This window comes from Chiloscyllium punctatum, chromosome 6 (genome assembly GCF_047496795.1).
Source record: "Chiloscyllium punctatum isolate Juve2018m chromosome 6, sChiPun1.3, whole genome shotgun sequence".
NCBI lineage: Eukaryota > Metazoa > Chordata > Chondrichthyes > Orectolobiformes > Hemiscylliidae > Chiloscyllium > Chiloscyllium punctatum.
The window spans coordinates 23867324-23884381 of NC_092744.1; the positions used below are offsets into that span (position 1 = coordinate 23867324).

Here is a 17058-nt window from a genome sequence, read left to right on the forward strand (position 1 = left end):
CCAGTTGTCATGGAAAGTCTGCCAACATTATCAAAGACGCCTCTCACCCTAGTAAAACCCTCTTCTAACCTCTTCCATCAGGCAGAAAATAAAGAAGCTTGAATGCACACACCAATAAGTTCAAGAACAGCTTCTTCCCCGCTGTTATTAGATTGCTGGGTGGTGCTGCCCAACTTCAAATAATGTTGATCTTACTTTGTGCACTTGCAGTGCAGTTGTAACCTTATATGCCTCACTGTAAGTATTCTCTGATCTGTATATCCTTATTTGCTATGGTCTGCCTCACAAAACAAAATCTTTCACTGTACTTAGGTACATGTAACTCCATAAAACAAAATAAATCAAATCAAATCAAATCAATACACAGATCCAAGTGTACACAGTGAAAGACTACCAGTACCGAGTCTCTGCAATTATAGGTATACAGTCCCAAGTCCGCACACTGACAGGTACACAGTCCTGAATTTCTGCAGTGACAGGTACACAATCCTGAGTCTATTCAGTGACAGGTACACAGTCCCTAGTGTGCACACTGACAAGTACACAGTCCTGAGTCTACGTAGTGCCAGGTACACAGTCCCGAGTCTGCGCACTGACAGGTACACAGTCCCAGTCTGTGCAGTGACAGATACACAATCCTACATCTGTGCAGTTACAGGTATACAGTCCAGAATCTGCGCAGTGACAGGTACACAGTCCTGAGTCTGCGCAGTGAAAGGTACACAATCCCGGGTCTGCACAGTGACAGGTACACAGTCTTGGGTCTGTACAGTCAAAGGTACACAGTCCCCAGTATGTGCAGTGACAGACACACAGTTCTGTGCTGTGACAGGTATACAGCTCTGAGTCTGTGCACACACAGGTACACAGTCCCGAGTCTGCGCAGTGACACCTACATACTCCCAAGTTTGCTCTGTAAAATGTACACTGACCCAAGTCTGTGCAGTGACGGATACACAGTCCTGAGTGTGCACAGTGAAAGGTATAGTCCCGAGTCTGTGCAGTGACAGGTACACATTCCCGAGTCTGTGCAGTGACTGGTACACAGTCCTGAGTCTGTGCAGTGACAGGTGCACAGTCCCGAGTCTGTGCAGTGACAGGTGTACATTCCCGAGTCTGTGCAGTGACAGGTACACAGTCCCGAGTCTGTGCAGTGACAGGTACACATTCCCGAGTCTGTGCAGTGACTGGTACACAGTCCTGAGTCTGTGCAGTGACAGGTACACAGTCCTGAGTCTGTGCAGTGACAGGTGTACATTCCCGAGTCTGTGCAGTTACAGGTACACATTCCCGAGTCTGTGCAGTGACAGGTACACAGTCCCGAGTCTGTGCAGTGACAGGTGTACATTCCCGAGTCTGTGCAGTGACTGGTACACAGTCCCGAGTCTGCACAGTGACTGGTACACAGTCCTGAGTCTGTGCAGTTACAGGTACACATTCCCGAGTCTGTGCAGTGACAGGTACACAGTCCCGAGTCTGCGCAGTGACTGGTACACAGTCCTGAGTCTGTGCAGTGACAGGTACACAGTCCCGAGTCTGTGCAGTGACAGGTGCACATTCCCGAGTCTGTGCAGTGACAGGTACACAGTCCCGAGTCTGTGCAGTGACTGGTACACAGTCCCGAGTCTGTGCATTGACAGGGACCCTGTTCCGGGTCTATGCAGTGACAGGTATACAGTCCTAGGTCAGTGCAGTGACTGGTACACAGTCCAGAGTCTGTGCAGCGACACACAGTTCAGAATGTGTGCTATGACAGGTATACAGCTCTGTGTCTGAGCAGTGACATGTACACACTCCTTAGTTTGCGCAGTAAACTGTGCACTCAGGTACACAGTCCTGAGTCTGTGCAGTGACAGGTGTACAGCTCTGAGTCTGTGCAGTGACAGGTACACAGTCCTGAGTCTGTGCAATGACAGGTACACAGTCCCAAGTCTGCGGAGTGACACGTACACACTCCCGAGTTTGCGCAGTGAAAGGTGCACAGTCTTGAGCCTGCGCAAAGAGAGGTCCACAGTTCTGAGACTGCACAATGAGAGATACAAAGTCCTGAGTGCATGCAAAGAGAGGTACACACTCCCAGATCTGCGCAAAGACAGGCACACAGTCCCAAGTCTATACAAAGACAGGTATACAGTCCCAAGTCAGTGCAGTGTAAGGTACACAGTCTCGCATCTGTGCAGTGAAAGGTACAAAGTCCCGAGTCTATGCAGAGTGAGACATACAGTTCCTGGTCTCTACCAAGACAGACACACATTCGGGATGTGTTGTTGCTCATCATGTTGTTAGTGAAGTGGAAGATCACTATGAGCAGCTGGAAATGGAACTTGAGCCCATCTCTCTGGCCTATCACACCAAAGTCATGTTGAGTTGTGCACACCTTGTGAAGGAGAATTGGACAGAATGTGAGATCTTGTGCATTCGCCTCTGCTTCATTCCTGTAAATATACCACTCCCACATATACAACACTGTCAATACACTGCTCCCACATATATACTACTGTCAATATATATAGTCACATATATACCACTGTAAATATACTGCTCCCACATGTATACCACTGTTAAAACACCACTCCCACATAGATACTACTGTCAGTATACATAGCCAAATATATACCACTGTCAATTTACCACTCCCACATATATACCACAGTCAATACACTGCTCCTACATGTATACCAGTCAATATACCACTCCCACATAGAAACCACTGTCAATATACCACTCCCACATTTATACCACTGTCAATACACCGCTCCCACATATATACCACTGTCAATATACCAGTCCCATATGTATATACCACTGTCAAAATACTACTCCCACATATATACCACTGTCAAAATACTACTCCCACATATATACCACTGTCAATACACCGCTCCCACATTTATACCACTGTCAATATACCAGTCCCACATCTATACCACTGTCAATATACCAGTCCCATATATATACCACTGTCAATATACTACTCCCACATATATACCACTGTCAATACACCGCTCCCACATTTATACCACTGTCAATATACCAGTCCCACATATATACCACTGTCAATATACCACTCCCACATATATACCACTGTCAATACACCACTTCCACGTATATACCACTGTCAATATACCAGTCCCATATATATACCACTGTCAATATACTACTCCCACATATATACCACTGTCAATACACCACTCCCACATATATACCACTGTCAATACACCACTTCCACGTATATACCACTGTCAATACACCACTCCCACATATATACCACTGTCAATACACCACTTCCACGTATATACCACTGTCAATATACCACTCCCACATATATACCACTGTAAATATAACACTCACACAGTTTATGGATTCAAAAAGGGTGTCAAACACATTTTTATGGGCACCTGCACCGTGAATGCAGGACCAATGCCCAGTTAACTGTGTAGCATTCCCTCACCAGGAAAGAGTTAATGAGTAAGCTAGATTAAACTCACCCAAAAGACTACATTGCGCTAACTGCTGCTGAAGGTTCATTTTCACTGGATAACTCAAACTCTCTTTCACTAGGTCCCTTGTCATTCTGGAATTCTCCCATTGCAATAAAAGCTATTAAGTAGATTTGCTGTTAGTATTTATTTGTCACAAATTGTTTTGCTTATCAAATTTTAGATAATGCATGATTAATTCAAAAATGAAATTTGTCCCAACTGCCAAAATAAATTAGAAAAAGTATATCAAGTCATTGGAGGTATGCAGGGAAGCAATAGATTGTTGCAGAAGAAGAACAGCACGGTAGAAAATGAACTAGAAAGGAACAGAAGGAGACCATTCAGGCCCTCAAGTGTGTTTTGGTATTCTGAGAGTTTATGCCAAATCTGTTCCTGCATTTCCTCACTTGGATCCATATCCACATCCATTGGTCAGACAGAAAAATCCTGAACCCCTGAATTACTAATTTGTGAGAGTCTCACAACTTTCTGCTTTGCATGTAGAATTATTTTCTCCAAGCTTTTCTTTTCAAAGGCCTCACTCCGTTTCAAAGATAATGTGCCTTTCTCCCAGACTGGCCTCATCGTGATATGGAAGTTGGTCATCTGGGCCATCTAGTCTACACTGACCCTCCAAACTGCTTCCCACCTAGACCCCATGCTATTCCTGTAACCCTCCATTTCCCATGGCCAATCCACCTAACCTGTATACCTTTGGACTGTGGGAGGAAAGCGGAGCACCTGGAGGAAACCCACGCAGACACGGGGAGAATGTTCATACTCCACACAGATAGTCATGCGAGTTTAGAATTGAACCCGGGTCCCTGGTGCTGTGAGGGAGCAGTGCTAACCACTGAGCCACCTTGATGACCAGTTGCCTGGCCTCACTAGTGGACAAAAATGTTTTCCTCCCTCTACTCTACCAATACCTTCTGAAATCCTGACAGGGTCAATCAAATTTCCCTCACCTTCTCTTTCCAAATTCTAGATCAGCTTTCCATCTTCTTTTCATCTCTCACTTCCTACAGTCACAAGCCAGGTACAAACTGATAGAGAGTATCACACAGATATAGGGCAATAGTCCTTATTGTGAATGCTGCCCATGAGCCTGTTCTCATCACAATTCATCTCATCCTATCAGCCTATCCTTCTGACCCTTTCTCCCAAATGTTTCTCTAACTTATCCTGAAATGTATTACCAATCCTTTCCACCAAACCATGTGGTAATGAAGCCCATGTTCTAACCCCTCTCTGAATAAAGAGGTTTCGCCTCAGTTTTTTCCTGGATTTATTGGTGACCAGCTTACGTTGATGCCACCTAGTTTTAGACTGCCATGTTTCCAAAGTGTTGAAACATTTAGTCACACTCTATTGAGCCTCTCTTAGAATTTTAACCTAAAATAAAGATCTGCATATGCTGCAAGTTCTGAAACAGAAACAGAAATTACTAGAGAAACTCAGCAGGTCTGGTAGCATCTGTGGATAGAAAGCAGAGTTAACATTCTGGATTCAGTGACCCTCCTTGAGAATTGTATAAGTTCTGAAGAAGTCGTACCAGATTCAAAACATTAACTCTATGCCTCTCTCCACAGATGGTGCCAGACCAGCTGAATTTCTCCAGCAATTTCTGTTTCCGTTTCAGAATTTTAACAGCCTTCAGTAGCACACTGTTTTCTTTCCTATTGATAGGAGCTCTGCGGTCCTGAGTCTTGTAACCAAAAAGACATACCTTTGAGAGCAGGAGGGACTAATTTGGTTGTGTTGAACACATGGACCGTGGAGAAGGGCCCTTCTCCGGCCTCGGTGACTGCCTGAATTCGGAAGCTGTAACATGTGGACTCCGTCAGTCTCTGCACCTTGTAAGTGTGGCTTGGCCCTCGATAGATTGGAATAAACCTGAGGAGGCAAGAACACAGAGATGATTCCAATAGGAGAATCCCATTTGCACCACAGCAATATCTACTTATCTTAAAATATATTTAAAATCATTTCTCTTCCTAACTTCCCAGCAGTATTACTTGGCTTCCTGTTGATCCATTTTTTTGAAAAATACATTTGTTCAACTTTTGTGGCGATACATTCCCAACTTCACAATTACTCTCAGTGTGGCCCAACCCAACTACTCATGGCCATTACACTTGCTAACCAGAGACATCACACACAATCTTCTTCAATAGCTTCCTGCTTTTCTTTCAGTTGATTTTTATTTTTATTCAAGTACTGAAAATTCAAATGTTCAAAATCAGTGTTGAAACAAGGAATTAGTTCAAGGAATTATTTATTGCACAATCACAGAGCTTTGTAAAATTGAATAAAGGCAAAGATATTGCGGATGCTGGAAATCTGAAACAAACACAGAGAATTTTGTAGACACTCAGCAGGTTTGACAGCATCTGAGAGAAGATTAGGGTGGTGCTGGAAAAGCACAGCAGGTCAGACAGCATCCGAGGAGCAGGAAAATCGATGTTTTGGGCAGGAGCCCTTCATCAGGAATTCCTGCTGTGCTTTTCCAGCACCACTCTAATCTTGACTCTGATCTCCAGCACTTTCGCCTAGCATCTGAGAGAAACAGAGTCAATGTTTCAAGTCTGGTAAACTCTTCTTCAGAGTTCAAAAGTGTTGGAAAATGCTTTTTATTATACTTTTGAAAGAGGACAAAGCACGGTACAAGGGCCAAAGGGATTGTCATTGGTTGGTCAAGTTAAAAAAGAGATGGAAAATTAAGATGTGAAAGGGAGAGTGAGACGTTCCTACTAACAGCAAGGTAAACAAGACACAAACAAGTAAAAGGTTGTGGGGAAAGTGAGAAAGACTGCATTAAGAATAGAGAACAGATATAATGCAGTCAGGTTCTGAAGTTCAATATTGAGACCTTGTGGCTATAAAGTGCTCAAGCAGGAAATGAAGTGTTGTCCCTTGAACTTCCATTGTGCTTCATTGGAACATGGCATCAGGTGCAGGATAGGCATGTTACCATGACAGCAAGATAGTGCATCCAAATCCCAAACAATTTCTAACAGATAGTGCTGAGGTGTCCCACAAACCGTTCACCCAGTTTGGGTTCATCAACTTGAAGGAGACCGCAGTGTGAGCAGCGTAATGCAATAGGTAGATTAAAAATATATGTGAAATGTTGCTTCACTTGGAAGATCTGTTTGGGACTTTGGGCAGTGAAGAGGTTAGGTGTTACACCATCTGCGATTGCACAGGAGGGTGTCTTTGGGAAAGGAGGAGTGGAGCAGGATATAAGAGAGGGAATGATCCCCACAGAATGCTGAGAGTGGAGAGGTGAGGAGGATGTGTTTGGTGGATATACCTGCCACAGGTGACAGATATAATGGAGCGCTATCCTTTTAATGTGGAGACTAGTGGAGAGAAAGTAAGGACAAGGGGTTCTGCGAAGGAAGAGAAGGGGTGAGGGCAGAAGTATGGGAAATGGGTAACTGAAATCTGGGCAATGTTAACTTTTATTTGTCTCTTCACAGATACTGCCAACTCCATTGAGATGCTCCAGCATTTTCTGTGTTTGCTTTAAAAATGGAGTCATCTCTTGTATCTGCATTTAAAATAACCCTTTGCATGGCTCAGGGCCTCTCAAAAGCCTGTGCTTCAAACACTAGTTCGAATTCGCATCTGTAGCTCTGAAAGGTAGAATTACATTGTGCGGTCTGGGCACAGCTCCCCAGTATCATTCAGTCAAATGAAAAGATGCAAGAGAAACAGAAATTGCTGGAGAAACTCAGGACGCTTGGCAGCATCTGTAGAGAGAAAGCAGAGGAAAGCTGCATTTTTAAAATTCAGGCCCTGTTTTTCCAATGGTTTTGAAAAAGGAGAGGATGAATTTCAGAAGCTTCTGTTCCTTGCTTCTCTTTAAGGAGGTTGAGAGGGGAACTTACATTAATTTTACACCATCACAGTTTGCAGTTGCATTTTATGAACAGCCAAAACTGGATTACTGATGGAGAGAGAAAGAGAGAGGGAGAGGACCGAAGAGAGACTGGGGATAAAGGAGCAGAGAGGAATGGGGAGAAGGCAAGTGTGAGAGAAGGGATATTCTAATTGTCCAACTTTCGAAAGCAAAACAGAGTTCTGAAGCAAAATAATTCAGTGTGCACACTTTGCTAGTTAGAATCAGCATTGAATCCCAACAGTGTGGAAGCAGGCCATTTGGCCCATCGAGTTCACACCGACCCTCCGAAGGGCATCCCACCCAACCCACACACCGCCCCCCTTGCCTGCAAACCCCCGGCCAATCCAACTAGCCTAGACATCCCTGGACACTATGGGCAATTTCCCACAGCCAATCCACCTAATCCGCATATCTTTGGACTGTGGGAGGAAACTGGAGCACCCGGAGGAAACTTACACAGACACAGGGAGAATGTGCAAACTCCACACAGACAGTCACCCAAGAGTGGAACTGAAGCCAGGTCCCTGGAAGCTAGGAGGCAGCAATGCTAACCATTGAGCCACCATGAAGCGTAAGTGAGAGTGAAAGAAAGAGTGAACTACAGACAATGGCAGGTTGTATGTTTTCTTATTCTAATTCAATTTCTTTTTTTCAGATGATGAGTTTTAGAAATAGAAAACCATCTTTTTTCAAGGCAGAGATGAGAAATATGGGGGGGGGGGGAGGAGAGGGGGAGGATAGCAGTGAATTAGAACTGAGACAATGGGTCAAGGTGAATGAGCAGTGAGAAGATTGGACATTATTTAAATAGATATCTGAGATAAACAGTGATGTTGCTGTGACCTCAGTGGTCACATATTTGCATACCAGGAAGATGGACCTTGTTCAGCTTGGAGCCTCCCGCTCCATGCCCTTGACACTGTCAGAATAAATACGCATTAACAGTTACCAAGGCATTTGGCCTGAGCTTGCAACAATACTTGAACCATCCACATTAGTAAATGATCAAACCGATTGAAATAAGGGAATTCAGGGACAGAGAAGGAAGTCAGTGAGGGAGGGAGGGATGTGGGAGCGGGTGTGAAATTTGTGAACGAGACCGATATACTCGTTCACAATGTTTTATGTAAAGCATTGCAAGTGAGTGTCTGGGTGGAGAAGGCAGCTGAAAGATAGTGGGAGCTGAGATTGAATGATGCAGGTTTGAGGCTGGCCCATTCAGGAAACAGTGTAACTGCGAGTGAGGGGGCGGATAGAGTGAGGAAGGGATTTAAGAGCCCAAATTGAGAGATATGGGATTGAACAGGAAGGAGAAGAAAGGTGCATGGGATGAGTAATCCCAGAGAAAAATATCATCTATAATTATATGTTGAAATTCTGTTCCTTTGAAAATGTCACTTTTGCTGGATTTGTAAAATGGCTGAGATTGATCCTTTCATTGTATTTCTAGAAGCTTCTGAATTGTACAGACATTCCAGCTCAAGCTAGCACATCAGACTTGGAGATACATTGTCTGCTTCCAGACAGCTTTGAGCAAAGGAAAGCATCCAGACCCATGATACCATAATGGGTGCTAATGCTTTCAGACTCCCCATCACCTCAGAATAGAAACTCTGATGCAGAGGTGACTTCAAGCTATTTAATCAATCTGTAGAGGTAAAACTACAAAGTTAGCTTAGTGACCTTCCACCTAGCCCTCTGAAATGGGTCACTGGCACCCAAATTGCCTGCTCTTGTCACATGACTGGAATTGGACCTTGTGGAATTGCTTAAGTATTTAGTTCTGGGAGTCTAGGCCAGTTTCTGTTTGACCTCCAGAGTAAGAGTCAGACCCCAGGTTGAGGTGACAATCTGCCTCAGACTCTCCATCTCTCTCTCTCTCCCCAAGTTGCGGTCTGGAAAGAAACGTACACTTTTCCTGTTAGAAGGACTGAGCCCAGTTCACCAAAGGAACTAATATTGGACACTGAGTTCTCGCAAGTTTGAATGAATATGATCTGATTTATAGAAAATTCACCAAAACTTGCAAATTACAATCAATTCCTGCTCCTTTCCTGTCTTCCTGAGAGCTTGTATGTGTAGTAGCAAATCAATTCCCCTGGATTTTGAACCTTTATTTGATAAATCCTACTTTTTATTTCTTTTTAAAGGTTTTTGCTCTGGGTTTATTGCAAAAGTTGAAATCCATAAAGCAGGGTTTGAAGTACAGCCTTTGGTCTATCTCATTAATGGACTAGAGTGAAAAGGGAAAGGAGCAAATAACCAATACATCATGACGTGGGCTGGGGATACAAATCATAAATTAAACTCACCCCCACTCCCCCTTTATCTGTATCAGAGGATTGAGGAGAGATTGGGTGAAAGAGATACAGTGAACGACTGAGAGTGAGGGGAAAGGAAGATTGTGAGAGGGTGTGGTTGAGATCGATAGTTAAGAGAATATGAAGGTTGCAAAAGGGCAAGATAACGAAAGGGAGAAGTTGACAAAGGAAGTGGATTAAAGGTTAGAATGAAGAAAGGAGGGAGGAGAAAGAGAAGGATACAAAATAAGTAGGAAAAAGTGAGCCAAGAGAGAATGGGATGGAGGGCAAGTAGGCAATGTGGAGAGGAACTGGTCTCTCTCCACTTGAAGTGGAGGTACTGGTGTTGGACTGGCTGGGATGGACAAAGTCAGAAGTCATATGACACCAGGTTATAGTCCAACAGGTTTATTTGAAATGACAAGGTTTCGGAGCGCTGCTTCTTCATCAGGTGAAGTAATAAAGGAGCAGCGTTTAGAAATCTTGTGACTTCAAATAAACCTGTTGGACGATAACCTGCTGTCATGTGGCTTCTGATCTTGTCCACTTATCCTTGGCTGAGGGGCACTTTCTCAACCTTAGTCTCATGTGTTGGCTTCTGTAGTTGACTTTCCATCAGCCTTCAGCGAGGCGCACAGAACCATTAAAAAACAGGAGGTGGAGCAGGCCATTCAGCCCTTCGAGCCTACTCGGCAATTCAATATGATCTTCCGACTCAATACCTTGTTCCTGCTTCCTCTTCATACCCATTGATCCCTTTGGCCCTGAGGTCTATATCTAACTTTTAAATGCTTTGGCCTCAACCACTTTCTGTGTCAGACAATTCCATCGTCTTATCACTCACTGGGTGAAGATATACCTCATGATATTCAGGGACTGTTCAAAATGGGAGCGTTGGTGGCAGCAATTTTCTGTGGCAGTGCCCAGTTAGGGAGCAAATATGGAAAGGGTGAGTGGTGATGGTCAAAAGTGACTGTGAGCATAAACTTATAAATACAATCTTGACACAACCCTTCATGTGTGAAATGTAATTACTCTTCACTTCACGGATACTGCCGAAAACACAAACCAAAAATAATCAATTGGGTATTCTCTGAAAGAAAATATATATCTGTAGAAGTGCTGGGAGTAATAACCTGTCTCTGATTGCGGAATGATATTTATTCATTTCACCCTGGTTAGTGACGATTGATGTCCTTACGATTATAGTTTAACTGCAGAAATATAAGATGCTGATTTGAAGACTGAGCTATCTCTTGGGGTGAAGGCTGTGATGCTGTTTATCTCCTCACATTGCCAATACAAGATCTAGTGTTGAAATCTCTCTCTCCAATCAGCCAAATATTCTGAAATGTATTAATGACGCGATTGAGTTTAGAAATGAAGACTGAGATTGCAAGGAATAATTCTTTCCTTACAAAAGACAGTCATGGATAGAATGCCAAACTGGAACCAGCAAATAGGCACTCCCCTGTTAACAACACTGGAAGGAGGGAGAAATGCAACCTGCATTTCTATAGTGCCCTTCACAACCTCAAAAGCACTGTACAGCCAAACAAAGAGTTCTCTCTGTTGTAAAAGCAAAATACTGCAGTTGTTGGAGATTTGAAAGAAAGTCAAAGTGCTAACATAAGGTCTGACAATGTTCATGTAAAGACAAGCAGAGTTAACATCCAAGATTACTTTTCTTCGGAATCCAAGTGGACTCAACACTAACTCTGTTTCTCCCTCCACAGATGCTTTCAAATCTGTAGGATTTCTCCAGCACCTTCTGTTTTTGCTGTCAGTTTTACATTATGCAGCACCCCAATTGCCATTAAGCTACCCTAAATGGCAATGTTTGAATGATCATTTCTTTTTGAACATCACAGACAAGGCTTGCGTTTGTTATTCATGTCAAAACTCTGGGCCAAGTGCAACCTGAACCTTCCTGCCCAAAAATAAGGACATTACCATAAATCTATGAAACCAACATATGTTGTCCATCTCTATTGGCCCTTGTGAATATTGTAAGTGTTAATTCGGCCCAAGCCAAAAGGTGCAACACAAAATCAGAAACAGACACTTTACTTGAGAGTTGGTTTATTCAAAGAATGCACACACCTGCTACCAATCACCCAATCCAGTATCTCAGCTGCTTCAATGTTTAAAATAGGCACAAAGAGATTATCAATCAATCAGCACCCTCCACTTGTTTAAGCTTAACAATATAATTGACATCATTTTGAAAGTCAGAAGCTGTCTTCTTCAGAGAATCATCGTACAATCCCTATGGTGTGGAAACAGGCCATTTGGAGCAACAAGTCCACACCGACTCTCCAAAGAGTAACCCACCCAGACCCATTCCCCTACCATTCTACATTTACCCCCATCTAATGCATTTAACCTACACATCCCTGAACACTGTGGTCAATTTAGCACGCCCAATTCACCTGACCTGCACATCTTTGGATTGTGGGAGGAAACTGGAGCAACCGGAGGAAACCCACGCAGACAAGGGGAGAATGCGCAAACTCCACGCATTTCTTGAATCACAAATAAACACAAAAAGTGCTGGAAAAACTGAGGAGAGACTTATAGAGTCAATATCATGAGTTCAGTATGCCTCTTCTTCGCAAATGAAAGGCATTGGGCTTTTATTATATTGACTGATGATAGAGTTGGGGTGAAGGGCAACAGATGCTATTGAGTCACAGTGCAAAAGGCAAAGAGATTGTTAATGATGGTGAAAAAGAAAAATGAGTGTAAATTAAAATGTGAAAGGGAGAGAATAGGTCCTCTGGACTGAGAGAAAAGTAATCGAGACAAGGCTTGAGTGCGGGATGGAACAAAAATGGGGAACAGATATACAGTCGAGCTCTGAAGTTGTGGAATTCCATACTGATGCCTTGAAGCTGCCAAGTGCTCTAACAAAAGAGGAGGTGTTATTCATTCAGCTTGCATTGTGCTTTTTTGGACCATTACAGCAGTCTCGGGGCAGAGATGTTGGCATGCTCCCATCCATCTGCTGTCTTTGGCCTTCAAGGCAACAGGTTGTAGTTTAGTAAGGTCCTGTCAAACGGGTCTTGGTGAGTTAGATGCAGTGGTTCTTGTCAACGATACACACTGCTGCCACTTGGTGGTAGAAAGACTGAGTGTTGAAATGGTGGATGGGTGTCTATCATGAAGGCTGCTCTGTGCAAGATTGCGATGAGTTTCTTAAACGGTGCTGTACTCCACTAGGCAAGTGGCGAATGGTGGATGGACAATCTTTTTCTGCATGCTGATTGAGTGATGTATATTAACCCAGGACATTAGGGAGAACTCTGCTTGTCTTTTGAAATAATGCTGTTGTGTGTCTCTGTCCATTTGAGGGGGCATCTCTGTTGAATGACTCTGCGAAAGATGATACCTCTGACACTGCTGCATTGCCTCAATATTTCACTGGAAGTGTCAGCCAGGATTCTGAGTTTAAGTCCCTGGAGTGGAACTTGTCTCTGCCTTGAGGTGTGAATGCTGCTTGATAAGCCACAGCTGGCTCCCAGGAATCAGTCAGCACTGCGCATACTGAGTGCTCACGGGGTAAGGGAAACAACTGACCCTTGCTCAGTGTGCACCAAACAGAGAGATGAGTTAAAGTCTAACTCAGGCAAAACTGAACAGGTTTAAAGATCAACTAGGACACAACCAACAAGCTTCAACATAATGAAATATTGTCAGACAGGTGCAGTATATAAAAACAAGACACTGAGCTATATGAGGACAGACATCCACAGCTTGGTCAAAGAGTGAAGTTTTAAGGATTGTCATAAATTATGATGAATGCAAAGTGGAAATGTTTCGGGAGTGTGACCCAGAGCTGAGGGCCAGAAAACCAAAGGAGCAGTAACCAATGGCAGGGCCCACTGCTTTTCATCATTTATATAAATGATTTGGATTGAACAGAGGTGGTATAGTTAGTAAGTTTGCAGATGACACCAAAGCTGGAGGTGTAGTGGAAAGAAAAGAAGATTACCTCAGATTACAACAGGATGTTGATCAGATGGGTCAATGGGTTGAGGAGTGGCAGATTGAGTTTAAATTAGACAAATGAGAGGTGCTACATTTTCTTTTTCCCTTTTATTTATACTCCAAAATGCTGTCCTAAACAACTCAATGACTTTCTCACAACTAAAATCATCTCACGTTTATTTTTTTTCTTCTTTTTTTAAAAATTACTAACTGCCAGTAATCACCTGTGTAGCCAGGGAAAGCTCATTATGTGCTATGGAAACCATAGGGGAAGGTAGGTAGGGAGAGAGGGAAGGGGCTAAATTAAAATGGATTGGAGGGGAAAATTGGAGGTGTAGTGGACAGCAAAGAAGGTTACCTCAGAGTGCTAGGGGATCTTGATCAGATGGCTCAATGGGCTGAGAAGTGGCAGGTGGATTTTAATTTAGATAAATGCGAGGTGCTGAATTTTGGGAAAGCAAATCTTAGCAGGACTTGTACACTTAATGGTAAGGTCCTCAGGAGTGTTGCTGAACAAACAGACCTTGGAGTGCAGGTTCATAGCTCCTTGAAAGTGGAGTTGCAGGTAGATAGGATAGTGAAGAATGCGTTTGGTATGCTTTCCTTTATCAGTCAGAGCACTGAGTGCAGGTGTTGGGAGGTCATGTTGCGGCTGTACAGGACATTGGTTAGGCCACTGTTGGAATATTGCGTGCAATTCTGCCCTCCTTCCTATCAGAAGGATGTTGTGAAACTTTAAAGGGTTCGGAAAAGATTTGCAAGGATGTTGCCAGGGTTGGAGGATTTGAGCTATAGGGAGAGGCTGAACAGGCTGGGGCTGTTTTCCCCGGAGTGTCGGAGGCTGAGGGGTGACCTTATAGAAGTTTATAAAATCATGACGGGCATGGATAGTGTAAATAGATAAGGTCTTTTCCCTGAGGTGGGAGAGTCCAGAACTAGAGGGCATAGGTTTAGGGTGAGAGGGGAAAGATACAAAAAGGCCCTAAGAGACAACTTTTTCATGCAGGGGGTGGTGCGTGTATGGAATGAGCTGCCAGAATAAGTGGTGGAGGTTGGTACAATTGCAGCATTTAAAAGGCATCTGGATGGGTAAATGAATAGGAGGGGTTTAGAAGGATATGGGCCAAGTGCTGGCAAATGAGTCTAGATTAGGTTGGGATATCCGGTCGGCATGGATGAGTTGAACCGAAGGATCTGTTTCTGTGCTGTCAATCTCTATGAAATAAAGCACTGCATCTCCTTTGTGCCCACCTCTCTCTCAAAGCATCAAGAGCATTGATCATCCTCCATCAGGTTTTATCATTCGGTGTTGGACTTTTATTGAATGGGGCTGTGGTTTATGTGACAGAACCAGGTGAAGTTCTGGTGGTGTGAGGATCTATGGCCACTTGCCCTGTTTCCTCCTCGCATCCTGCTGTGTTGGCCATTCAGAAGCAAAGCTAGTGATTGCATGTGTACACATTTGGATGCTCACAGATGCCAACAATACTGTTTTTTAATTACAACAAAGTGCTGTTCAAACTCAGGTCTGGAAGCATCTGTGGACACAGCAGCAAGGTAACATTTGGAGTCCGATATGATTTCTGCAGAACACCATCAGACATGGTGGTTAGGGGTCAGGAGCTGTAATGCTTCCTTACCCTCCCTTCTCTTCCCCAATCCCAATCACCCTGAGTGTGACACACTAGATTCTCCTCATCTCGGACCAGTTGAATCAGTGCCAGCAACAGGTGGGGTCTGGGGAGGTTTGGCTCACTCAGACCTGGAACCCAATGTCCCATCTCCTCCCTAAGGTGGACGTGAAAGATAATCTCTCAAGGCCAGAGGGAAATTCATTCACTCTGCCAGTGGGGATCCAGACAAACCCCAGAGCAAAAAGGGACATGTGGAATGAAACATCAGCCTTGGAGAACCACAGAAAGGTGGTCTGCAGGTTTGAACATGATATGCTTTTCATCATGGTTTGGTTTTGAGATATTCAAGAGCGTTGAGTTCTGAACTTCAACACTCTGCCTGATAATCACAAGCATGAACAGGCCTTTCTTCACAATGATCTCTCTCGGACAGGACTCATGTGGAAGCATTTTGTGATGTTTTTACTAAATTTTTAAAACGACACCTACAGAGATGCCAGTTGCTGTTTTGCTGGAATGTAATCACTGTGTGGGCAGCTCTGCAAATCGCAAGTGAAATAACAAACTTAATGGGGGCATTCAAAAGCAAAAAACAACACCTCTCATGGATTGATTTGACTGGAATTGGTGAGTGATAAAGGCTGGCAGCTTCAGTTCTCAAACAATCACTAGTAGAGGACGCTTTACAGGGTGAAAGGACCTAGTGACACAACCACATTAAGTTTTGTTCGACCTGGGGCTAATGTGTAATCTGTACAGCTGATTGCTGAAATTGTTCCTACGTCGATGTCATTTACAAGTGGTCCTGTTGGGGAAACTAGAGCAAGCAGTTCATTGTGTCAACCGTTCTTGGAAATCAATTAAAGTCAAATTGCTGTGAGTAACACATAGGTTTTCTGAGAAAATTGGCACTCTTGAACAAAGGTCTCTGTTCTCAACAATTAATTTGTCCCAGGATGAGTCTGTGAAGACAAACTGTATTCAAGAGGAACTCAAAGAGAGTACTCAAAAAAAAATCAACTTTTCTCTTTAGCTGCAATCAAAACCAAACTACTTTCAGATATTTTTCCTGCATTAAACATGATAACTATAATTCAGTTGTACAGCACATGATAGATGGTAAAATGTTGTTATAATCCCAGCTGATGTAAAGCAAATTAAAGCAGGACTTATACACTTAATGATAAGATTCTGGGGAATGTTGCTGAACAAAAAGACCTTGGAGTGCAGGTTCGTAGTTCCTTGAAAGTGGAGTCATATGTTGACAGGAGAGTGAAGAAGGCATTTGATTATCTTGTCTTTAATGGTCAGTGCATTGAGTATAGGAGTTGGGAGGTGATGCTGTGACTGTACAAGACATTGGTTAGGTCATTTTTGGAATATTGCATTCAATTCTGGTCTCCCTGCTATAGGAAAGATATTCTATGTGAAAGTGTACAGAAAAGACTTGTAAGGATATTGCCAGGGTTGGAGGGTTTGACCTATAGAGAATGGCAGAATAGGCTGTGGTTGTTTTCCCTGGAGCATCAGAGGTTGAGGGGGAACCTTATAGAGATTTATAAAATCATGAGGAGTATGGGTAAGCTGCATAGCTAAGGTCTTTTCATCAGAACAGGGGAGTCCAAAACTAGAGGGCATAGGTTGAAGGTGAGAGGGGAAAGATTTAAAAACGACCAAAGGGACAATTTTTTCTCACAGACAGTCGTGCTTCTGGATGGGTATATGAATAGGAAGTGTTTAGA

The 17058-nt window shown here is 43.5% G+C and overlaps 1 protein-coding gene across 2 annotated transcripts in view; it reads right to left on the minus strand.

The window, feature by feature from the left end:
* fndc3ba (fibronectin type III domain containing 3Ba) overlaps window positions 1–17058 on the minus strand; it is a 343026-nt gene that overhangs the window by 26634 nt on the left and 299334 nt on the right. For both annotated transcript variants that reach the window (XM_072572145.1, XM_072572146.1), the window contains exon 24: window positions 5212–5378. In XM_072572145.1, the coding sequence (XP_072428246.1) occupies window positions 5212–5378 (167 nt within the window). The remainder of the gene's footprint in view (window positions 1–5211; window positions 5379–17058) is intronic.